The sequence below is a fragment of the Melospiza melodia genome, chromosome 3 (genome assembly GCF_035770615.1).
Source record: "Melospiza melodia melodia isolate bMelMel2 chromosome 3, bMelMel2.pri, whole genome shotgun sequence".
NCBI lineage: Eukaryota > Metazoa > Chordata > Aves > Passeriformes > Passerellidae > Melospiza > Melospiza melodia.
In genome coordinates, this window is record NC_086196.1 from 113,042,955 (window position 1) to 113,068,115 (window position 25,161).

The 25,161-nt window shown below is 43.3% G+C and overlaps 2 protein-coding genes across 15 annotated transcripts in view; both read left to right on the forward strand.

Moving 5' to 3' along the window:
* Positions 1–1,626, forward strand: part of SPTBN1 (spectrin beta, non-erythrocytic 1) — a 115,641-nt gene extending 114,015 nt beyond the window's left edge. For all 7 annotated transcript variants that reach the window (XM_063152723.1, XM_063152725.1, XM_063152722.1 and 4 more), the window contains one exon: positions 270–1,626. In XM_063152723.1, coding sequence (XP_063008793.1) covers positions 270–485 — 216 coding nt within the window. In that variant the 3' untranslated portion in view covers positions 486–1,626. The remainder of the gene's footprint in view (positions 1–269) is intronic.
* Positions 1,627–7,561: 5,935 nt separating this feature from the next.
* The window catches only part of EML6 (EMAP like 6), a 92,162-nt gene continuing 74,562 nt past the window's right edge, over positions 7,562–25,161 (forward strand). For 4 of the 8 annotated variants that reach the window (XM_063152735.1, XM_063152730.1, XM_063152734.1 and 1 more), the window contains exons 1-2: positions 7,563–7,770; positions 8,526–9,219. In XM_063152735.1, the coding sequence (XP_063008805.1) occupies positions 9,023–9,219 (197 nt within the window). In that variant the 5' untranslated portion in view covers positions 7,563–7,770; positions 8,526–9,022. Of the gene's footprint in view, positions 7,771–8,295; positions 9,220–25,161 lie in introns of those variants that run through there. The other 4 variants (XM_063152733.1, XM_063152737.1, XM_063152736.1 and 1 more) reach the window with 3 other exon arrangements.

Here is a 25,161-nt window from a genome sequence, read left to right on the forward strand (position 1 = left end):
GTTCCTGAGGCCTCTCAGCTTCTCAGGAGGAAAAATCCTAAGGAAAGGATTTTTCATAAAACATGTCTGTGACGTGTGTGGGTGATGCACAGGCCCAGGGCTGCTCAGGTACAGCCTCTGGGAGGTGTCTCTGGAGGGGCACAGCCAGGGGGATGAGCTGGGGCTGGTTTTCCTTGCATTTCCACCGGTGTCCATTCCCCATTGCACTGTTGTGGGAGTCAGAGGGGTGTGCTGGTTGTAACAGTTCTGTGCCTTTGGGGCTTTTGAAGGAGGAGATGAACACGTGGATTCAGGCCATCACATCAGCGATCTCTTCAGACAAAATCGAAGTGTCCCCGACCACCCAGAGCACTCCAGCCTCCAGCCGTGCCCAGACCCTGCCTGCCAGTGTCACAATAACCAGCGAGTCCAGCCCTGGCAAGCGGGAGAAAGACAAAGAGAAAGACAAAGAGAAAAGATTCAGCCTTTTTGGTAAAAAGAAGTGAATTCCATCTCCACACACTGCACTTCTCTGACCGTTCCAGTGGAATTCCAGCATGCGAGCTCAGAACCAATACGTTACTCTCTGTGCCTCATGTTCCTCAATGTGATTGACATTTTTTTATTTATAGAGCATTTTAAAATAAAAAAAAGCCAACAAAAAAAAAAAAGAATCTAAAGTTACAAACGGATGAGGTGCATTGGGCAGCTTCTGTAGGAGAGGGAGGACCAGGTTTTGGGGGTTTGTTTTTGTTTGGTTTTTTTTTTTTGGTTTTGTTTTTTTTTTTTTTTAATGAAGTTAATGTAGATTAGATCTTAATATTTAAACTGTTCCTCAATTTTGTGAGGCTGTCTTGGAAAATAACCCACTCCTAGTGCTATTGGTATGCAAGGCAGCGGTGCTTTCGAATCTACTGTGCACACGAGAAACCAATGTACAAATTCTCAAAGGCATTCACTTCCAGTTAAGGTTGTTATGCTGAGTCCTGGCTAGTAGAGCCTTCCCCAGCAATTCTAACAGGAATTCAAATGGTAGTGTGTTCTCTTTGCTGTAACAGAGTGCAGGTTGACTCACAGCCCAAGGTTTGTTTAACACCACCCGAAGCGTCCCCGCATCGAGTACGACAGATAAGAATGTTGGTGTTCAAGATGGATTAACAGGCTGGTACAGTTTTAAATAAGCTGTAATTTCAAATTTCTTTTTTTTTTTTTTTTTTTTTTTGCCGAAATACATTATATTGTATGTTTCAGATAATTCTAGTACAAAGTATAATAAGACTAGATGTATAATAAACCCTTTAAAATCATCAATAAGTGTAAAAGTGGAACTGAAGCATTTACTGGAAAAGTAATGTTACTCAAATGGTTACTTGCTTGTCAGCTGCAGCACTGTGTGTTATAATTTTGCTACATTACCTTGCTCTTTGATACATAGTGTGCATTTCTGTCACTGTAACTATTGTAATGAAAAATTTTCATCTTACTGCACAATCAAAAATTACATTTAATAGGAATGAACTTTCAATGACTGGGCCTGTAGTCAAGAGTAGTACTGGAACTGGCTTTCAGTTGTATCGAACTGTACCTCTAGACTTTTACCCTATCTGTTAAATATATGCGATGTCATTAAATGCTTTTAAAACTAAATATGCTGGGTAAGTTTCTTATTTCATTTCTGACAATGTTAAATCATAATTTTGAAAGAGGATCAAAAATAAAGTTATTTTAAAATGTCATCTCTCCTGTGCACTGAAACTGATGTCTTCAAATGTAATTCCATTCTTTTGTGCAAAAGTTCATTCTGAAATAGTTGTTTTCTCTCTTCCCACTTTTCTTTCCCTTCACTTCCCACCTGCCCTCCCTTTTACCCTGCCTCCCAAATTAAGTGCCAAAAATAAAGAGAAAAGGAATTAAATTAATATTTTGGATAATATTCTGATATAGATACTTTTTGTGGGAAGTGAAACCGGCAGAGTGGATGGGAGTAAGCACATCAGAGGCTGAGCAATGGAGTTCCCTGAACATTTACCCAGTGGAGGTAAAGCTCCATGTCCCTGCTGGCAGCACAAGGACATCATTTTGAGTAAGCACCAGTCTCCAACTTCCTACCCAAGTGGAAGTGCTTACACTCAAGTGCTTACCTCCCTTCCTTACCTTGGATGCCACCTGGGGATCCATCTAATAGGAATAGCTCTAAGAAACTCCAATATGTTTTGAACTCAATGAAATGTAAGGAGCCCAGGTTTTATGTATTGTGATTGTTAAAATCCACTCAAATATTAATTTTGGTAGAAAGCAGATAAACTGCAAACTCACGTGTTTCCAAGTGACAGTTTCCTGAACATGTGACCAAAACAGTGTCTTAAAATATTTTCATGGAGTGTACAGTGATCTCTGAGTTTTTCTTGTTTTCCAAAGGTTTTGGTTACTAAACAATGGAGTATTTATGTACACAAGTTTTTACTCTGTAATGTTATGTTTTTCAGTCAAGTTATTAGTAAAATGTAGGCTAATACTGCTAGTATTGTAAATGTAAAATCTAATACATTAGAAAAAGCTGAAATTTAGCCTCATTAGAGACTATGAGACAATTTTCTGAGTTGATTAATGCACAGAGATGTTGATGCCTTACATATGTGTCACTTCAGCTGAGCTGGTGCAGTGAGCAGAGGCAGATGGATCTCGACAGCCTGGGGTGTGTGGTTCTGTAGTGATTTGGTTGAACGTTGCTTTTAGAGTTGTTTTCTTGTTTGTCTCACTCCTTACTGGAAGTTGTTCCCAAGAATGACTTGAAAAAAAATCCTTTCTGCTTAGGGACTGACTGGAAGTTGCTGAGGAGCAGGAGTGAATCCCAGTAAGCCTTGGAGCCTCAGGGAGCAGTTTCCTTGCAGAGAGAGGTCAGGAGGAGCCTCCCCAGCCAGAGCCAAGTCAGAGAAGTCAGGTCAGTGCACACACCCGTGTGCCAGGGCAGAAGGGACAGAAGTGAGGGAATCTCTTGGACATGTGAAGGGAGGGGCTGCTGCTGGGAATACCAGGGGGAGAGGAAACTGCAAAGGTGGGTGATGGAAATGGGGCTGAAACTGGAGCAGGCTGTCACTCCCACTGGTGTCACCTGCTCAGAGGAGGCTGTGACACTTTCTGAATTGCACCAGTGACCTTGGCTGGACCGCTGGCAGATGGAATGTTGTTCCTCCTGGAGACTCACTGAAGGGTGAGGATTTCTAGTACAAGGTAACACATTACTGCAGCTGTTTTGTACCTAAGATGTGATATTTCCTCTGGAGATACTTTGCACAAGTCATACAGGACCTGAGAATTTTCAAAGAAAACTAATTAAGTCAAACTGCTTCCCAGCAGTGTTGCCTGTCATTGATAAGAACAGGAATTGTCCTGCAGTCAGGTCAGTCTCCTTTTTTCCATCTTGGAGGGACCTTCACATCACATTAAAAGCTGAGGGAAGGTCTCAGAGGGTCCTTCCCATATCCAGGCAAATTGAGCACAAACCCAGAACTCTTTAGCCATCAGAATTTAGTATGTGTTGGTGGGAGGGTTTTCTTTTAGATTCATGCCAATAATCTGTCAATCCATCTGTTCTGCACAGGGAATATGCTCTGTGGTAGGGCTGTACTTTGTATGAGGAAGATTAATGGTAATGGTAAAGGAAAAGAAAGGAATTATCAATCTCTGTGCTGGTGAAATATTGATTTAGATGTTTTTTCCCTTCACCATAGTCTTCTTTCTTATGGTTGAGTTCTCAGACTTTAAATGGGTGCGGTCTTTCAGATTCTACCTTTGCAATAAATAACTTGCAGGTATAAGAGTTTTGCTACTTTCGGTGGCTGGGTTTTTGTTGTTGTTTGTTTGTTTTTTGTTTTGTTTTGTTTTCCCTACCTTTGCTAATCACAGGTGGCTGAAGAAATACAGAAACTTAAATCCTAATGAGCTGAAACAAACATTAAAAAAAAAATCAGGAAATCAGGCTGTGCTAAATCCCTGATTAACGTTAAGAATGAAATTAGTGGAAGCAGTGGACACCTCCTCCGTGTGCAGTGGAGGGCAGCCCCTGAGCAGGTGCTGTGGCTGTCCGGAGCCGGTGCGGTGCTGTGAAGGCTCTGCCTTGTGCCTCGCTCAGCTGCGGTGCCCGGGCGCCGCCCGTGGGCGCACCCGCCATCCGCAGTGTGTCATAATGCAGCACGGCCCGCCCGCAGGCACAGCACAGCCCGGGGCAGCCCCGGGACACGCCGGCAGGGACATGGAACGGGCTGCTCGGCATTCCAACACCTAATGGGATGAAAGGAAAGCGTTCTGTGCGTCCGTGCCTGCCGGATCCTCCCCTGCTCAGCACCACCCCCCAGCTGATCAGTGGTGGTGAACACCACAGCTACAGTGTAGCGTGAATACGCATTTTTCGGTGTCTGAAATATCATTTACTTTATATTCCAAAGTAAGGAATGTCGCACAATACTCTTTCTCTGTTAGATGAGACGCTGGGGTGGCTCATTGCGTTGTAACAGCAAAAATTATCTGGGCCTAACACGAATTTTGTTTCAAGTCTGTTGTTGCTACCGCTGTTCCTCTCCTCCCACGCCCAGCTGAGCCAGAACTGTCCATGAGAGGTCACTGTACCCAGGGAGATCCAGGGCACCGCACACCGAGGGTGACTGGTGCACTCGAGAGAATGAAGAGCTCGGATCAAAGTCAGATTGCTAAGGAATTATGTAAACTCGTGGCAAGATTTAAACACGTCTCAGCTGAATCATCGTAGGAGGGAAGTTGAGTCAAGTATGGCAGCCAGGATACAGAAAGGTGAGGAGCTCCACCATCCTTGCTGTGGCAGGAAAAAGGAGATTCTGGGGGAAGATCAAGCTTTCTGCAGTGATTTGAAATCGGTCGCTGAGGCTCCACGAAGATGCGGCAGAAAGGCAGCCCCCAGGCTGGATGAAGGCAGGCAGTACTCCGTGTAAGAGGTGGTCTGGGAGACCTTGGGCGATTATGTCAGAATGCAGAGGTTTTAAAACTTAACTTTAAAACCTCGGGGGTGGGTTTGGTCCATCTGCCATCCTTGCCGGTCCTGCTCAGCTCTGGGACAGCAGCAGCACCAATCTGCCACAGCTGGTCAGGACTTTCCCTCCAGGCTGGCTCTGGAAGGAGCCTGGTCTGCCAGGTCTCTCCAAAACGAGTGTGAAGATAGAAAAGGCTCCATTTTTTCTTTTCTCCTTTTCTCCTAACGCTGTTTCTGGCCAGATCCAAGCATTGCATTAATGCAAATCAGTATTTCTGCCCACAAGGGATAAGAGCTTAGAGCCAATTCCCCTGTTATGATTTTGTAGTTAAATTGTAAAATCACCGAGAGGCATCAGTCAGGATTGGATTAATGTAATGCCAGGCAACAAATAAACAGAACTAGATCACAGCTCCTGCTTCTGATCCCTTCCCTGAGTTATTAGGGATTTTATATAATTTTAAAAAGTATTTGCAGCTCAGATAAGAGGTACCAATTTTGAAATACCAATTAATATGCCATCTCTGTGCATCTGCTGCACATTCATCCATAAAAATATGAGTTATAAAGGCTATTTTGTGGAGCAGAGATCTAGGACATAAGACAGATGTTTCTGGGAGGGAAACCCTCAGTGTTCATTGTTAATCACAGCTCTTGGATATGTACAGAGTGGGCAGGATATATCACAGAGGATTGGAGTTCATTTGAGATGTGGTGCTTCCTGGCATCTTCTATAAAAGGCTTGCTTCAAAGAAGCAAACCAAACAGAAAACCAACCAACCAAAGAAACAAAAAAACCAACCCCAAAGCCCTCAAAAAATGCATCAGCAGCAGCAAATTGTCCCTTCAGCAGAGTGGTGACTGTCACTCAGGTACTACTCATCCAAGGCGCTACATTAGTTGGCTTTTACATTTCAAATATAAAATAAAAAAGTAGTAAAGTCACAGGATATGTGTTCCCAGCCAGTGGGCTCCTTTGCACAATGAGGAGGAAAAATACTGCTGCTATTTTCAATTTTTATGTCTCTTTTAATTAAGTTTTAAAGCATTCATTTTTACAGTTATGTGAAATTGGTAGTATATTCAGACGACTCTTTTTTTAAACAGAAATGCCCTCTTTTAACTTAGGTTCACACTTTATTTTGGTTTGCCTTGCTACTTCCATTCTCTTTGTGATGCTGAGGGTTCCAGAACCTGGAATTAACACCCAAAAAACGGCTTATGAGAGCATCCAGGATATTTATGTTGTGCTGACAGTGAACAGCAGGCTGCAGCATTGAGGAACATTCTCAGCAACATGACAGCTCTTAATAGGAAAGTAATAATGCCATTTTTTGAATTGCAAAAAAAATGACACAAAACCTCATGCTTAAATTAATTTAATTAATTCAACCACCATCAAAATTTATCAAATTCTTGAGAGTGTAGGTTATAGAAAAATGAATTAAACTGAACTTGTGCTAGTCCACATGTTTAAGGTTTTTCTTTGAGGTTTTTATGGGGTGTTCATTCATGACTAATGTACTTAATTGTTAAAATAATGATGATAATAATTTATAATTTTTTTTCCAAAACACAGGATATAAATTTTCCTAAAGGGTTAAACACAAAGTTCAGCTTGCCTGCACTCGCCCACAGAGAAGTGACAGCCACGGCAGCAGAGGCTTGAAACTAGTTGGATAGGTGAAGAGCCCATCTGTCATATTGACTAATTTTATTATGTAAATGAGATAATTAACAAAAAACAAAAAAAAAAACAAAAAAAAAAAGAAAAAAAAAGAAAAAAAAAGAAAAGAAAACTGCGATCACACGGAAGTTATTCCATTGAATAATACCAGGGCGGGAAAATTGGCCGGCATCGATCTCTTCACTCCCGTGACCCGGGCAGGACCTGAGGGAACGGCGGGAGCCGTGTCAGAGCCTGGGGGATATCAGGGAAAGGCTCTTCCCTCATTCCCTCAGAAGGTGCCGGGCACCGCCCAGGCTCCCCAGGGAATGGCCACGGTCCCGAGGCTGCCGGAGCTCCAGGACAGCGCTCTCAGGGACAGGGTGCGATTGTTGGGGTGTCCTGAGCAGGGCCAGGAGCTGATCCTTGTGGGTCCCTTCCACTCAACCCATTCCGCCATTCTATGATACAACAAAGTGCATGCGGTGAGCGGCTGCTGGGAAGGAGTTAAAAAACGTGAGTGCGAATTTGGTTGTATTCTGTGAGATTTTTGAAGACTATTGCGCACGGGGAGAGCAGAAAAATGGGGGGGTTTTGTCCCTAAATCTGCATGTGCCTCGAAGGCGGGGCCGGATTGTGCCGGCCATCGCTGAAGGCTCCGCGGTGCCCTCAGGGCCGGGCCCCTCATGAGGGAGGGCGGGAAGGGGCGCGCGCCCGCAGCAGGGCGGGAGGGGCCTCGCGCCGCCGCCCGCGCGCGCCCCGTGAGGCGGGAAGGCGGCTCCGTCTCAGGGCCGGCGGCGTGAGGGCTCCGGCCGCGTCCCCGCCCGCCCGGGGCCGAGCTCCTGCCGGAGGGGGCTCCCGAGGCGCCGGGGCTTGCATTCCCCTGAGAGCGAGAGTCCCGCTGCCGTGTCCCGGAGTGCTGCCGGCGCTGTGACCTCGTGTGCGAGCGGTGGCGGCACGCCGCTCCTCGGCTCGGTCGGTGTGAGGCGTGTTGTGTGGGAAAAGGTACAGGGGTCGTCAGCCTTGGAATTCCCTCTTCCCCTCCGTCTGGCGCTGTGCACTGCAAATGGGTGTTTGGTTCTGCTCCTCTGAATCCTGTTCCCTGCGGTTGTGGCCTTGTGGAGTGAGTTTCTGGAGTGCTGGGTTTGGGCTTCTGTGCAGTGATACTTACAAAGCAGTGGATAACACAATAACATGCAGCAAACAAGCTCGACAGATAATGGTAATATGAATTCTGCTTTAGGAAAAGCAGAAGGTAAGAGAGAAAATGTGTTCCTTATAGTATCATTCCAAAGGATAACATTGAAAAAAAAAGGAGGGGGGGGGAAAGAAGGAAACACCCCCCCTCCCCCCGAAAAAAACCCCAAACAAAACTGCAGTCCCCTCTATCTCGTGGTGACCTAGAGTGTTTTGTGACTGAAAACGGGAAAATAAGATTGCCTTAATTACATAGTTGCTACAGACTCCAAAAAGAGAAAGTTTTCTGTTGCTGGGAGTGAGGAAAGGTGGGGTAATATTCCCATATTAATGCTGGGTGTTGTATGTGAGATGATATTGAAGGGGAGGGTTTGTGTGAGGACTCGGAGCACTGGATTCTGCTGAAAAGCCTCAGGAGCCCCCCAGACAGCCCAGAGTGGCCACAGCACCCATCCAAGAGCAGTTCCCCCACCCAAAGAGAACTCCCCTATCCAAACAGAGCTCCCCTCATCCAGGCAGAGCTTCCCCCATCCAAGCAGAGCTCCCCCATCCGAGGAGATCTCCTCTCACGGAACGAGAGCTCCTCATCCAAGCAGAGCTCCCCTTATCCAGGCAGTCCCTTTGCATTTTAAACACAGGTGCGGCTCTAGCGCACGGGTGTTGCGTTTTCTTCTCTTCCAGCCCTGGCCCCGAGGGTAGATATGCTAGAAAGAAGAGCGCCCAGGAAGCTTTGTGCGGGAAGCCAAGAAGGTGCAACACGGGAGACGCAGCGGGGAGACTTTGGCAGGTGGTGCTGGTGACGCACAGAAGTTACTTTGCCTTCGGAAAGAAAAAAAAGCCGGGCGTGCTGCTTATGTAGGTGTGTTTTCGTGCCCCCGGGAAGTTGCCCGGGTCGCGCAGCGGCGGCGGAGCGGCGGCGGCTCGTCCTGGGCAGCGGCGGCAGCAGATGATGGTGGCGGCGCGGCGGTAGCGCGGCGGCATCGGCGGCATCCCGCATCCGCGGATGCACGGCCCAGCCCCAGCCCCGTCCCCATCCTCATCCTCATCCCCGCGCGGAAGGGACACCTGAGGCTCCGGCAGGCGGGCGGGGATCGCCGCCGTTCGGAAGGGAAGAGCGTGCCGGGGGAAGGCGGGCCGGCGCTCGGCTGTGTGTGCCGGTGGGCAGGGGGCTGGTTATCATGGCGGATCGGACGGCTCCGCGCTGCCAGCTCCGGCTGGAGTGGGTGTACGGCTACCGGGGCCACCAGTGCCGGAACAACCTGTACTACACGGCAGGGAAAGAGGTGGTGTACTTCGTGGCTGGAGTCGGCGTGGTTTACAACACCAGGGAGCACAGCCAGAAATTCTTCCTCGGGCACAACGATGATATTATCAGGTAAGGGGGCTGACTTCTCTGGTGGTGGGGTGGGGAGGGGTTTAAAGGGAAGGGAGGAGAATGTAGTGCTGGCAGAATACCCCCTCCTGGCCTCTTACAGCTCGGCTCGTACCTGCCGTTTTAGAGCAGCTCAGATTTGTTAGCAGCAATCTCTGCGACAGCTGAATCTCTGGATACTGTTGATTATCATTATTTTGTAGCAAAACTTGAAAATATTGCCATAATAACGGAGGGAAGGTTCAATTTTTCTATTGCACTGCACCAAAAGCAAAGTGCTTCATTTCAGCACTGGAAAGATCTCAGTGCAACAGTGCTGCAAAATCGTGGTTCCAGTGCCTTGATGTTTCCTGAGCTGGGACCCCAGCTCATCAATTCTGACCTCGTGCAGAAGGCAGGTGCAGCTCTCCTCACCCTCAGCAAATCCCAGCATGAGAGTGCCATAAATCTGACACGTAGCTCAAGCTAACCTGGTTTTAATATCCAGAAAATGTAAATCAAAATCAAATTCAGCTGTTTGCACTCCAGGCAGACAATCCCAAGCATGCTGGTGCAAGATGGCCCGGTCTTGCTCCTCATCTGTCCACTTCATTATTCCTTTCTCTCACATTCTGCCTGAGAAGTGGATTTAATTGGTATTTTCATCCTACAGAAATGCTGATATTTTTACTGCACCTCCCAAAATAAAAATGCAGTTACAGTGTTCAAGGTAGTCTTTAAAAAAATCTGTCCAGAATGCAGAAATTTACATCAGTAAAACAGAAAATTAATGTAGCTACTACTTGATGAGAGAAATGTGAGCCTAGAATATCCTCACGAAGGATGTTGCCTGGTGATGCCACTCCTGTGAGCACAGCGATGTGCTGCCCTCCCTGCTCACCCAGTTCAGCATGAATGAAGCGTTTCCTGGATGATGTGAAGCCAGAGCAGTCCCAGGTGACTCATGGTGTGGGAGTGCTGTGGAAGCATCTGCTGCAGCCAGAGTTTTGACACTCTGTAACCAAACCACACAATTGTCACACAATCCTTGTTTGCAGAAAGCCTTCCACTTTTCCCAGGAAGAGCTTTTGGCTGCTGCGGATCCCCGTAGCAGCCTTCTCCCCCTCTCCAGGATTTCATCAAGTACAGTGCATGTGCATCAAGGTTTATTTTGGTTCCAAAGGTATTATCAGCTCCAAAAGGCTGCTGAAAATAGATGCTGGGCTGCTCAGAGAAGATTCAGTGTTTTGGAGACATCTGCAGGATCATGAAATTAAAAGTTTTGCTTGTTGTGTGGACATAAAATTTGATACACTTTGGTACAGGAAGTGTAATCCATGTAGGTAGGGAGTTGTGTGCTTCTGTGCTTATGTTTGAATTGTTATTATAACACCTGACAGCACCCCCCCTCCCCAAACCCAATGTATTGTACAGCTTCTGTACCCTTTACTTTGAGACCTGTCACACTGGGAGTCTGCTTTTGGCAGTGTCATGTTTAGAAAGCACAACTGGGATAGAAAGAATTGATGTCTCATATTTGTACTTTGACACTGCCTGTTGGGCTCTTTGAAGGAAACCAGAGCCATGTGTTCAAACTGTTGTGTCTTGAGGGACTTGCTGAGTGTCCGACTCGTGGTTTGGAAAGATGGGTTTGGTTTCTGATCTGCCACACCATCAGAATTCTGGTGGCAAACTGTATTTTCCACAAAGGATGAAACATTTGGGTCCAGAAGACCTGAATGAGCAGAAGCCAAGAGCAGCTCATGTCAGCTCTGAGGGGGCAAGAGCTGTTGCTGTCACCACATGGGGTTTAAGGAAGGACAGACTGCCCAGACTGCTGCTGGAATATTCTGTTGTTGGCACCAAGGCATTGGTGGCTGCCTCCTTTGCCACTGGTGCCCTGTGCAGTCCCTGCTGATGGAATTCCCATCACTGTCAGCACTTCAAGTAGATGATGCCTTGTGTGGTCATTGCTGATGTCACTAATAGGTGTGGGAATTTAGATTCTCACATTTTAAGCTTTACAGCTCTCATCCATTTCAGATGAATGGATGAATGTACTTATCCAGTTTTTCTGGGTTTGTGGGGATTTACTTGCTTGAGACCAGCTTCTAAACAGGAGGGTGTGCATTGGCAGTCCAACAGGTTGTCATTTCCAAAGAGGTTTGAAACACTGTTTTAAAAAGAAAACTTGGATTTTGGAAAATACCCTGAATCACTGAGACTGGGAGACCTTCAAGTGGGGAGATCTTCTGTTTCCAAGGACTGCTGTTATCTCCTTCTGTGAATTTTTTTGTGTTTTTGTGAATGCTGCATTGTTGAAAAAAAAGATGAGAACCCCACAATTCTCAGAAGTAATATTGTGTGTTATCTTGAAGTGTTTACTGAAGTCATGAGAGGGGATGTTTGTCCTTGGTGGAAAGGGCAGGTGTGTATGTTTAAGATGTTCTCCAAGATTAATAGTTCTGTCTCTTGTTTTGCATCAAGGTAATGCAGCTGGACATAATTTAGTTTGGGCTAAAGCAGAGCAGAAAGTATTAGATTAAATGTTATTGTATTGGAGAAATGCCTTTTTTCCAAGATTCCCATTTGAAAGGCGAGTTCTGCTGTACAGGAACTGAATGTTCTGCACTCAGCTAATAAGGTCGATGTTCCAGCAGGAACAAGGGAGCTCGGAATTGTCCTGTTTTCTGTGCAAAGCCACACCAGGCGCTGGGCTTCCAGTGCCTCCTCCTTTGACTCCAGGAGGAGAGGAGGCCCCGAACCACTGATTTAACCTTTCAGTGAGCCCTGCTTTGCAGAGGAGTTTGTGAGAGCATTGGCTGTGACAATAATTGAAAACTCTCAAAAGAACAGATTTCCTTACTTTAATATTGTGCATTACTTGTAGGACAGTAATGATCAGTCCTTGTTTTTCTCTCAATTAAATCTTGGAGGCAGTTCTTTCCTATATTTTTTCTGCAATTTGTGCATGTAAAAGCCACAGCAAACAGCAAAAATAAGAATAGAACCTATTGAGATACTTCTCACTATCACTTAAAATACAACTGATTTTATATCTTTCTGCAGAAGTCATTTGTGAACAGAGATTCCTAACCCTGAGAAATTTTTCCTGTGGTGTAGTGACAAAGTTATTTCTCCCTGTTCTCTAGTCCCAAGAATTTCTGCAGAATTGAGAATTGCCCTGTCTATGTTCTATTGTCACACACCCTGGTTCTTGTGGAATCTGATATTTTGTATGTCGTGCACTTACAGAAGCAGGTTTGCATCCTGGCTGCCTCCATGCCGGTCTCTGTGAGGCACCAAGCCTGCTGCCCCTCCCAGGTCACTGTAGTCCCTGCAAAGCCCTGCTGTTATCCATGGATTGCAGGGCTGCTGTTTATGTAGGGCTGCTCACAGCTGGGATTTATCAGAATATTGCTCAGTGTGCTGGGGGTGCTGCTGTGTGACAGACTGGGATTAAAGCGGGGATGGGATTTCCTGGGCTGTGGGAGCCACTGAGGCCTGGACTGCTCTCCACAAGGGTCGTTTCAGGAGACTGGATGTGTGTCAGGATGGGAATCTCTGCTCTTGTGCTCTGGGGAAAAAAGGAATTATATGCTTCAAGCAGTGTTGTGTATTGCTGACCACAGTAAATATAATTCCGGAACTTCTGATTTGCAGAGCTATGCAAATCAAAACCTCAGAGACTGAGGATCTGAATTGTACATTAATATTTTTTATTTAAAATTAAGTGTTATAATATCTCTGTTTATGCTTATTAAGAGATCTAAAATACTTTAAATTTCTGTTATGCTTATTAAGGGATCTAAAATACTTAAAATTTCTGTTCAGTTGCCACCATTTGGAAGGTGACAGCAGGTGTTGGTTGTAGAATGGTGTTCAGGTTGCTGTGGTTATTGTTTATCATCAGTGCATGAGAGCTGCACTGCCTGCAGCTTGGGCTAACCCTGGACTTCAGACTCCCCAGGTGACCCCACAGAACTGCTGAGATTCAGTGAATAAAAGAGAGATTTTCAACAGCAGAAATTCCAGCCCTGTTTCATGGATGCTACACTGGTGCATCCACTGAGCCATCCAAACTTAACAGACATGGCACACTGGGGGTGAAGCAGGGTTTTGGGAACTGTTTTGAGGTAGCAAGCTGTTAAATGAGTTTTGTATGGAAGGAATTAGTTCCCCATAAATACTCCTCTAACCAGCTTGTTGCTTCCTTTGCTTTCAATGCTGGAAAACCTTGGGAAAATGTTGTTTATTCCATGGAGTTCCAGTGGCCTCTTTTGCATCTACTTGAGAGCTGTGCTGTGCTTAGGTTTGAAGTCTTTATCAGGGCGTGACCTGCTATAAATTGGTTTCTTAAATATCTGTATTAATGCATCAGATGTGTTGGAATATACAGTCACAGGATCTTATTGAAAGTGATTTAGAAATACTTAGATCAGCTAAAAGTGGAGAGAAACTCAGCAGGCATTTGTCACTATGTGTTGATGAGAATGGTCATCATTTATCCACAGCCTTTAACCAGAGCAGTCTAACCCTAATTTTTTCTACATTTTTTAATATTTCTTTATGTGTTAAGACTCTGCATTTTTTAACTTATTTCAGCTTGATTTCAGATGGCCAAGAGTCATGATGGTCAGGTAGTTGAGTGTAATCACTCCTTACCAGGATGAAAACTCACAGAAAATATTTTCATATGAGTTAACTTAATTTCAAATTAAAAAAATTAAAATCTACAGCTCCAAATATTGGAATGCTTCTGTGTGAAAGTAGGAGGGGATTGGAGGTCTGTAAAAGGTATTTTGGTGATTTGCCAACTGCTCAGGTTTTTGGGAATTTTAGTTGTTTTCATTACTTAAGGCAAGGGCTTGCTTGTGGTATTGGCCTGACTTTTCCTATCCTTTCGTACTGGGAACTTTGGTAAAGAGCAAAAATGCCTCCTTTTCTTCCCACCTAAAAACTCTTCTTTGGAACATCAGCTTGTTTTTCATGAGGTGCATTTCTACCCCAGGAACATTTAGCTGTGTGTGTTGGCTGTCCAAGAGACACATTGAATTTAAATTCCCTTCAGAGCTGGTATTTATACAGGCCTGGCCTGGGAACAGACCCCCAAAGCTTTAGGGAGGCTGATCTGAAGGCTGAGTGTGTGTTTATGTCAAGCTCCTCTAAGTGTTCCAGCAGCACAATGAGCCTTGGTGTGCTTGACGTTACTGCTGGAACTTCTGTGGGTGCTGGCGGTGAAGTTTGTTCTTTCTTCTCTGACAGATGGCTGGAAATTCACTAAAATGATGGTAATTAAAACAGAACATAAAATAAAGGTTACTCTCAGAGTGACACAGCAACCCTGTTATTTTGGCTGCCTAACACTCCTTGGTACAAAAGATTTTACTGGATTTTTAATGAGGAATTTTGAGTGCCTCCATTATTTTAGCAGACTTGAATGTTCAAGGCATAACCCTACATGAAAATTACTGACTGGCACTGCAGTTTGTATGTAGTCATACTAATATTGATGCCTCCACATGAAAATTGGGCATCTATTCATGCCAAATGTCTGCTTCCTCATCCTCAGAAACTGTTATCCACGTGTAGAGAGAAATATTGAAAGTATCACTTACTGTGGTGATACTTTCAATATCAAGGCTGGAGCCCTTTTGCTTTCACCCTGACTTGGCAGAGCAGGCCTCCTTCTCTGTATGCTGGGAGCTCTGTAACTGCAGGTTAGTCACAGTCAGCTGCTGTCTGACCAGAAAAGGTGTTAAATGTAAATTTCTTTGACTTTTCCTTTCATCTCTCTAGTGTTTGAGCACTGTTTGTAAGGTCCTTAAAGAACCCTTTGGCTTCTCCCAGTGCTGGAATCTGTGATGAGGGAGAAGTTGAGCTTTCTGTGTCAGATCAGAGATGAGGCCACTGGGATCTGCTCTGTGGCCCTGGTCACACCAGTGCTGGGCATGTACAAGTGTGGCTGCACCTAAATAAGATTTTAGCAGATCTACAGCAGGTTCCTGATCCCTCTAGGATTCCATGGGATTCTCATCTGTTTAGAAATTATTTATTTAAAAAAATATAAAAATTGAAATGCTGTTTGGTCAAACTGCTCTTTCTTAATGGCTGTAAAACAAGTTTATTGTATTCAGTTGTGTTCCTGATTCAAGGTCTCATGCAGGTGCAGTGATTGTTGCATATGTGCTGGCCTTTTACTTCCATGGGGGATTTGTTTGTGTTTTAAAACACGTGGCATCTGGGAGTGGCCACAAGTGTCTAAAAGGATATTAAATGAGGCTTTATGAAAGCTGTCTTCAGTTGAGAGAGCCATTTTGAAGCTTTTGCTTGTCAGACTGAGGAGGTTTGTGTGGTTCTGTCTGGGATCTCAGGCTGCTTTAGGAGGGGCATCTCTGCTGCACTCCTTATAATGCAGTCCCTCCTTCCCAGGAGGGGAATAAATAATGGAACTGCCTTTCCCCAGGGAGCTCTCTGGGGTTGGGTTGGGTGTGTGGCTGTGGCCTGGCACTGAACTGTCCCTCTGCTGTCACCTGCCCTGCTTGGGCTGGCTGTGTACACTGCATTCTAATACCAGAACCAAGTTTTAAAGAATTGCACCTGGGCTATGGGGCTGCAAAAAAGAGAATTTTACAAAAGATACTCAGAACAAGTAACCCACATAAGTCCTAGACAGGAATAAGAACAAGTAGCTGTAGTAGATAGGGTCAGGCGCTCGGAAAATCTCGCGATGTCACAGAAAGCAGCAAGATGCCTCTCCCCCTAACGCCTAGTGATAAGAAATCACCCAAGAATGTAGTCCCCCCTAACATTAGTAACCTTCTACTCCTTACTAACCAATTACAGTAAAGTAAGACCCCCTGACATAGAAAAAGAACTTTCCCGAGTATAAAACCTAACAAGACAAGACAATAAACGCCTTTAGACCGTCCACCATACTAATGCCTGCGTGTGTTCTTAGCCCAAGTGACCCTAGAAAGTTTAAGTCGCCGTGCCGTTTCCTCAAAACCAAGTCGTCTTGCCTTGCATCAAAAAGCAACAAGTAGCCCACTCAAATAAATCCCAGACAGGAATTCTGCTGTATCTTCTTAGCTACACGTGGGGTTAATGTCACTCCATGGTCTGGCAGCTTTCATTAATTGTGGCCATAAGGAATATTTCATTGGGACTTTGCAGAAGATGCACAGCAGAGCACTGTGACCTTCCATATGCACTCCCCTTCTCTTCTTTGAGACTGGATGAGATTTTTGATTGCTTCATGTTGTTAAATATTGGTGTTAAAAATGTTCCTTTTCCTTTAATAACCAGTTAGTTTCTGTATTACAGGTCATGTCACTCAGAATGCACTCAAAATTTTGGGGGCCTTCTTTTGGATATGAAACTCTTTGGAATATATAGTTTGTGATATAATTGTATCACAGATCTCCAAATAAATATTTCAAATTAATTTCAAATGAAAATTTGACATTTCCTATTGTGGCAGAAAATTTTGGCACAGAATAAATTAAGAGAGATAATTCCCATTATTTCTCTTCCATTAACTGGAGGAAGAATACATTTTTTAAAGGAATCTACACATCTGTTTTAGGCTCATCTTTCTTCTGTCTTATCTCCTCTGGCAAGGACAGTTCAGATTATTAAAAATTCTCCTTTTATCCTTTTAAGTTCTTCTTATATTCTTTTAAAAATCACCTTTCATAAATTCAAGTCCTCCCTGGCAGAACACTAATACTTTTGTAAAAAAAGCAATTTTATAAGCAATTTCAATCTTAATAAAATAGATATAAAGTAATTTCTTCCTTTGAAATAGAATTTAGCCAAGAACATGGAATTTTGAGGGCTTCGTGTTTTTTGTTAGTTTTATTTTCATATTTAGTTTTCCCATGGCTTCTATCATTTTCAGATTTAATTTTTTTCTCCTTTAAGGAGATTGAGTTCATGGAAAGAGAAATAAAATACAGCATGAAAAATGCCATTTTAGTTTTGTTTGCAGAATGAGCAGAGTGCAGACACATAAAGGAACCCTCGCTGGCTCTTGGCCGCTCCCTTCCCAGGGAGAGCTTGTCCATTGCAATTCTTCCCTTAGGCTTGTACTGAAGAATTAGCTGGGATATATCTTTTGTCTAATCTGGCATGGGTGAAAGAATGAAGGGAAAAGGGTATTTAGCTCAGGAAGACTGTAAGAGAATAGAAAAACAAATAGATATATAAAGTGTTCTCAAGGACATGTGAAGCCTCCTTTAGGAGCTTGTGATTTTTACTGCTCTGAAAGAATTCAGGATCTCCAGGCAGCGTTGCAGGGACCTGTTTCTCTGGCCCTGCACAGCACCAAGTGTGTTGCTATTTCCCACTCCTGGCTGGCTGCCATGGTGTGGTTAAACCTGGAATTCTGCCCAGCCCTGCTGAACGCACTCCATGAGCAGTTTTGATTGGAATTAAATCTTACCTGGGGCTCGTGCTCCAAGATCCTGCTCAGCCTCAGCCTCCAGAGCACAGGAGCCACCAGCAGGGACAGGGCAGGGCCAGGGAGCCACCAGCAGGGGCAGGGACAGGGAGGCACCAGCAGAGCCATCCTGTGTGTGGCAGGGCAGGGACAGGGACAGGGAGGCACCAGCAGAGCCATCCTGAGTGTGGCAGGGCAGGGCACTGCTCTGGGTGCTGCAGGAGGCTCAGGGCATGAGCAGGGAGATGTGCTGTGCTCTCCACTCGAGCCTGGCAGCTGGGGCTGAACCTGCTCTGTCCTCTCTCTCTCCCCCCCTGTAACATCCCTGAGAGCATAAGCTAGAGGAAAAACCCCCAAGTATTAGCAAATGACAAGCAGTAAACCAGATTATAACTGCCTGAAGCTACATGCTGCCAGGCAGTTACATAATGGCAAAAACTCTTCAGCATCCACTGCAGCACTGAGCCTAAAATACAGCAGAAAGGACTCTGATGAGCCCAGCTCTCTGAGGTTTCACTGAGAGCACAACTCCAGGTTCCCAGTCTCTGCTCTGAGGAGTTGGCTGAGAAACCAAGAGAAAAAGGGAAATAATAGTAATAGGCAAGAAAATGAATCACAGTGCTTACATAAAAACACAGAAATGCACAATTCCGTGTTTGTTTACATAACTCCTGGTATTAGTCTCACAAAACAGAAGTTTAAAAGGCATTTTTTGGATCAGGGTAATCTCCCTTAAATACAGCAGGTCATGGATTTTGGTGGTCATAACTTCATATGTGTCTGTGACTGGCTGCACATCCACTAAAACACAGGTAAAATTAATAACTGGTTGGATAATTAATAATCTTAAATTGCATTAAAAGACATGTTTGAATAATAGGAATGGTCCTATATTCTGAGGGTGCCTAGTGCAGCTGGTCCTGTGGAAGGACAGAGAGGCTGAAGTGGTTTGTGAGCATCTTTTCAAAATGCCTGATGAGTCTTTCAGTGGAACAGGAGGGTTGGTGAGCACTTCCAGTGACACTTTCCTTCTTCAGAAATGTAATACTGAAAGTTTTACTTATGGAAAACATGAATTTAACAAGATGGCATAACTTTCTATTTGAAAGTTGCTGTATTTACATTTGATAAGAGTTCATTTTGAAGTCACTGTAAGGCACTCCCATAAAGATGACAAGTTCCTGTTGAGTTGGGTTTGGATGTGGCTTGTGGGCTTTGAACAGTATCAGGTGTTTGTGTGGTTTGTTTCCAATGTCTGGCTGTGGTGCTCCTTGAGACCTCAGGGTTCAGGACCTGAGCTTATTCCACATGCAAGGGCAGCTTTCCTCAAACCTCTGCCCATTGCTGCCTAAAATAAAACTGAATAGAGGTTCTGAACCTTTCCCCTCCGTGTTTTACCCCAGCCATCCATTTTGTAGCCAGCACAGAAGGGAAGTTATCTGATTCACAGAACTTGCTAAATTCCCAGACTCTCTCCTCACTTTTTGCCATTTCTCTTCCCTTTCTGAGGAGTTACCACAGACATGATTTTGCTTTCCAGCCATGGTGATGACTCTGTGGGCACTGCCTTATGAGGGAACATATGAATTGCTCTGTTACACAGATGGATCACTCTAAAAGCTTGGAAGTAAACTAATCTTCCATTCTAAAATTTCTAGAAAATGAATTTCCAGGGCTTGTTTGAGTGCTTTGGTGGGAACCAGGGTGTGGATCTTTAACTTCCCAGAGCCTGGTGGATGCACGAGTGTGACCAGGCATGTGAGGAAATCTCAGATCTGCATGGGAGATGGGTGACAGCTATTTATTTCTGCACAGGCCTATTTTAAGAATATTGTAAATCCGAACAGAGAGTCTTGTTCTCTGAGAGCTGGCCTTATGTGAGATAAAACATTTTCCTGGAAGGGAGCTGAGAAAGCAGCATGCATTTGTCTGTGTCTACATCAGTAGAACTTCACAATTGTGTCTTCATTGCCTGTTGGACCAGGTGAAGGGTCAGAAGAGAATTTAAATAAGGAATAACAATGTACTGTGTGTTTCAACTGAGGACAGACTTATCTAATTACTGTTAAATAAGTCAGCTCTTCAGAATGCCCTGATTCCTGCTGTATTAAATATTACTTGAACGTGTATTGCATTTCACATGTTCCCTGTGGTATCTGTTGTTTTTCATTTCCAATCTGTGGGACTCCCCACTGCTTAGGGGTAAATGTTCTTTTACCTTGTCATTTAGTTTGGCAGCAGTTACTTTATACAGCATGACAGTCACTGCACTGCACACATTTCTGTCCTGCTTTCTTCCTTCCTAGAGATACAACAATTTGATCAGCCTGAGCCCCTCAAAACTGAACACCTGCTGCAGCTGTCACAGGCTGCTATCAACAGAGCTGGAGTTTCTGTGATCCACCTCAGCCATTGGCAGGATTCCGTTCTGGGTTTTTAAATTTATGTACACACATAAATACATATAAATAAATAAATAAATAATGCAGTATTATATAGTGCATAAATAGAAAAAATTGGTATTTTTGGCTTTCAAATAAATTGTGGACTAAATTTCATTACATAATTACCTCTGGAGGAAGCAGTGGGGACTGATGTCCCTTAATTCCATTTATGAATGGACTGCTCTTAATCCTGGACTTGTTAAGCAGTTGAGACTACATAGAATTGTTCAATATTGGCACATCTGAGCTTTTTCTGAGTGCTGGCAGAAATTTAGGCTCCTAGGAAATGTTTCCAGTAAAAAACAAAAAAAATCTCTTGCATTGTGACAGGAGAGGTTTTTCCCTCTAGTATGTGACAGAAATTTAAAAAAGAAAAAAAAGGTGAGAGTCACCAAAAAAAGCAATTGCCACAACCATGGTTTATTCTTTGGGGCCTGGGCTGTGGCTTTAGGACAACATGCCCAAATATGTTAAAACGAAGAGTTTCACTGCATGTCAGCATGAATTTAAGGCATCAGACCTTGCATTGTGCTCAGGAGGTCCTGGGGAGTTTTAGCTCTTCATTTCTCTCATCTGAAGGCAGACTGTGGCATTTCAAATGTCATTTTCAGTTATGTCCTGCACTGGTTGTTGCTGTGGGAATGTTAGCATACTGTTTCCAACATGCTGGATTGCAGTTTTTCTCCTGGCTCCCTCAGTCAGTGAGGTGGAACTGCTTTGCTGGTACCTCTGGCATCCACCCCAAAGGGGAAGGTTCCAAGGGAATGACAAGTCAGGTTGGTCTCCTGTTTTATTCTTGGATTTCCCATGGATGTGGGGCTCCCCACCCTTGGTTGTTCATGCAGCATGCAACACCTTCCACCTCTCTCACCTTCAAAATGTAAGCTGTGGTTTTGATCAGCTGTTCCAGAAACCAGCAGAAGCCCTGGGCAATTTGGTTCACAGAAAAATTTGGCAGCATCTAATACATTCTGAACATAAACTTTATTTTTCTTAATTAGAATCCTCATTTATGTTTTAGATTATGCTTTGTTTGACTGAATATTTTTTCCTTTTTTTCTCGAATTAATTTTATTTCTATTTCTTATGTTGTTGTAACAAGAAGGCCCAGCTGACAGAGTGAATAAAGATGAGTGCTTCTCACCAGCCTTCAGGGGGTGACTGCAGAGTTAACAATTAAACTCCCACTCAGCTGCTGGAATCTGCTCTTCATTGTGACCCCACAGTCACCCCCTAGAGGCTGCCTCAGCCTCTCTAACTCGGAGACATTCTTGCACTGATACGTGGGAACTTTCCTTGCTCTCTTATTTCTCCTTCATTCTGTTCTTGCATCCTTTTGTGTTTGTTTGCTTGTTCCATTCTCACCCTTCTGTGTAAAAATCCCTATTTCTGTTGAGGCTCCTCCCCTGAGTACCTGAGGACAGTTCAGTTCCTCACTGGAGGTGTTTGTTCTGAGAAGGGGCTGGATTGTTCCCAAAACACTCACCTGAAACCCAAAACCAACTTTCTGTGGAACTTTCTATGGAACAGGCTGTGTCCCTGCCTGGGGAGAGCTGGGACTCCAATGTGGGTATTACCTGTGAAGTATTAAATGAAAACCTACAAAGGCTCCTCTTCCTAAAGCTACATCTCAAAGTGAAGGTTTTAAAATGAGGAATTGTTGGAAAATAGATGCCAATCTCCAGGTTTATGGGGGTTTTTTGAACTGTAACTGCTGATTGTAAAATACTGCTAAGGAGTGACATCCTGTTGGACCTGCTCTGGACAGCTTAGAAAAAGTCAAAAATCCCATTCAGTAAAAAAGCCCTGTTTTCAGCCAAATAAGATATCTTGAATGTTATTACACAGAAGTGCAATCATTTCAGTAATTGTCTAAATAAATGAAAAAGTTACTATTATTGACAATTAAGCATCCTAGAACTATTGTTTTACACATAAAAATAATCAATGAACCAAGAAACACAAAAACCAAAAAAATCAACCTTTTTCCTGATTATAATTTCTAGATGCAATTAACTTCAAACAAAACAATGTTTTTAAGGTGTGTTCCAGTCACGTTATGAATCTCATTTCAAGTAAAAGTGAAAACACTTCTAGATATGTTTATGGCTTTATTACAAGATCATGAAAGCCAAAGAATATAATTTTACTATTTTAATATTTAAATAATGAATACATAATAAAGCTTTGACTTTCAATTTTTTTTCTAATTCTGAGATGATTATAGATCTTTTTTTACTTATTCCAGCTGCCTGCAGAATACAAAAATAAAAGCAAATGTATGCAAAATGCATTGCTGAAATTAACATGCATTAAAATTCTGGGTGTTTCTCAACTCGTCTGATATTTTTGCAAGGGAGAGCAGAATGTGGATAATGTGTCCCACACCACTCATCTCCATTAATCTTCTGCTTTCAGAAATCCAAATCTGATCAGCAAATGCTGCCAGCTGTAATTTCAGCTGAGCTGCAAGTGTGTCAGTAATACAGATAATTTAAACCAGCAAACTTAGGTACTACTGGCATGGAACTCTCAGTTTTATTCTTCCTTCTATGGCAAATCTGGGAATTCCTCCAATGTCCCCTTACCTAAATTAATTCTGCTTCCTATTTGATCTGTTTGCCTGTATTGGGAGCACAACAAAAGCTCCGAATCCCCAGCTCAGCTCAAAGCTGGTTTGCAGTACAAATTCTAACAACACCACCCTGGGCTGTGTCCCACAGACCCTGGGCAGTGACTTGAGTGGGCTGAATTGATTGTGTTCAAATCCTACATTTTAATGTGCACTTGAAATATTGTGATTGTGGAAACGGCTCTGGGGAAAAGAGCATTTGATTTATTTCATTTCAGCAGTTGTAGCAGAGGCAGGGGATGTCTGATGCACTTGGCATGTTGGTATTAACTCTGCTGTTTGGGCTCTCCAGAGTAAGATTTTCTATTGTACAAGTGTAAGAAGAAATTTGATTTCTAGTGCTGATGAATTACAGCTTCTCATCTGAAAGCACTGCTTATATCCACACGAGCCTGAAAAAATACAGATCTAGAGCTGGTACAGCCTTTGTGAGAGTCCAGAAGGCAAAGGAATATTTTACTCTGGCTTGTGAAATTATTAATAATGTTTACCTTTGAAGATGCTTCTTTCTTTTACTTCATTGGGCAGTGGATTGATGGAATAATAAAATGAACTTTCTAACTCCTCAGGCAGTCTGCTGCTGTATGGCACTCCAGGCTGGGTGAACTTTATTTTCTAAGTAACTAATCAAGTCATTCCCTTCTTTTATCCTTAGTTTAATATATTTTTAAAATAAAAGCAGATAAAATACAAAACATGGCAGTATATGAATTAGAGGAAATATTTAACAAGGAATATACTAAGTGTTAAAAACAAATTGAAAGTGGTACAATTAAAACATTAAGTGACTATACAAGGCTGATTTGACAGTTAAGCATCCTAGAACTATTGTTTTACACATAAATATAATTAATGAACTAAGAAACACAAAAAAAATTAAAATAAACTTTTTTCCTGATTATAATATCCATGTACAATTAACTTCTAAAAATGGCCAAGGGGAATTTCTGCTGTCCCCTTGATACAGGTGCAGCTTCTTTAATTCACAGATTTATTGGGTTTTACACAAAGATAACAATTTCCTGTTATTTCAATCATTTCTGTAAAGATGAACTCAGCAATATTGTATGTGCTGAGTGAAGGAAGGTGTGTCTTGGTGGTGATTTTTCTAAGACATGTGAGCTGAGAGTATTCAGGTGTATTTTCACAAGTGGAGCAAAACACACCCCATCATCCTTCAGTGTGAGCAGCTGAGTTCTGGACACATTTCAGATCTCTGCAGGCCAAGCTCCCATTACAAGTGTGTCCTTTGCTTACTTGTGACTAAATTAGGATTTTCTTTCAGTAAAAAGCTTCAAAATGAGCTTCCTTTCTGTAGACACGTAGAAACCTCCACTGAGCCAAGCAAACACCTCAGATCATGAGATGTTTAATGTGACATCCCTGCTGTAGACATCAGAGATCCCACTGGGAAAAACGCCTTGGCTAGAGAATGAGTGTTTGGTATCAAATTGATGTGGACTTGTCTTTGCTTTTGTTCTGATAAAAACTGCTCTGTCCTGTGGAGTTTTGTGTTGTCTGCCACCTGTTAAGCACAGACTGCTCTCAGGTGAGCATTTCACCTGAATTTAATCAGCAGAATTTGGGAGTGACAGAGCCAACCCAGGCAATGAGCAATGAAATTCCCTGCACCTGGGCTTGCCAGGCCCAGGGGGTCAGCTGGAGTGGGGAGGGAGCAGAGGTTTTGTAAGGGTTCAGTTGTTAAACTGCCCTCTCAAAGCTGCTCTGGAGCCCTGGTGAGTGCTTCTGTTACTTATTTATGTGAAAAATGTGTCTTTTATGATTGGCTTTTTGCAAATATTCCAGTGAATATTATATGTGTTGTGTTAGAAAGTAATGCTGTATTCATTCTCTTAAGTAGTGTGTTAAATATAGATTTAGGTTATAACATAATGTTAAAGTGAAAACTATGCTATGAAAGATACTTTTTAACGAGCTCAAGAAAGAGATGAGATAATCAAGAAACTCTTTGCACAGAGATAACAGCAACAAGCCACTAAAATCCCAAAGAGGAAAAATTATTGCCTCCTTATTGTGGAGAGCTAGTCTTCTTGCACACTCCATGGAGTCTGACCATGGTTTACAAGATGAAGGGGGAAAAGCCAATCATAAAATAAACATTTTTTTGACCACCATTTGTTTGAAAGGAGCTTTTGAATCATGTATGAGATGTATGAACATGCAATAGGCTGTTGCCTTTAAGAGTTAATCCTTGGTTAGCAAGCTGTGCTTCAAGAGGAAAGCATCTGAATGTTCCCTCATAATTCTTTGCTTTTATTGTCTTGTATTGTCCTAACTCTGATTGTCCAAATTCTTATTGCTCTAATTTCTATTACTATTCTTATAACCATTTTATTGCTATTAAACTTTTGAAATTTTAAAACAAGTGATTGACATTTTTCACAGGCTTTTTATAACAACCAAAGAACCAAACTGACAAAGCCTGT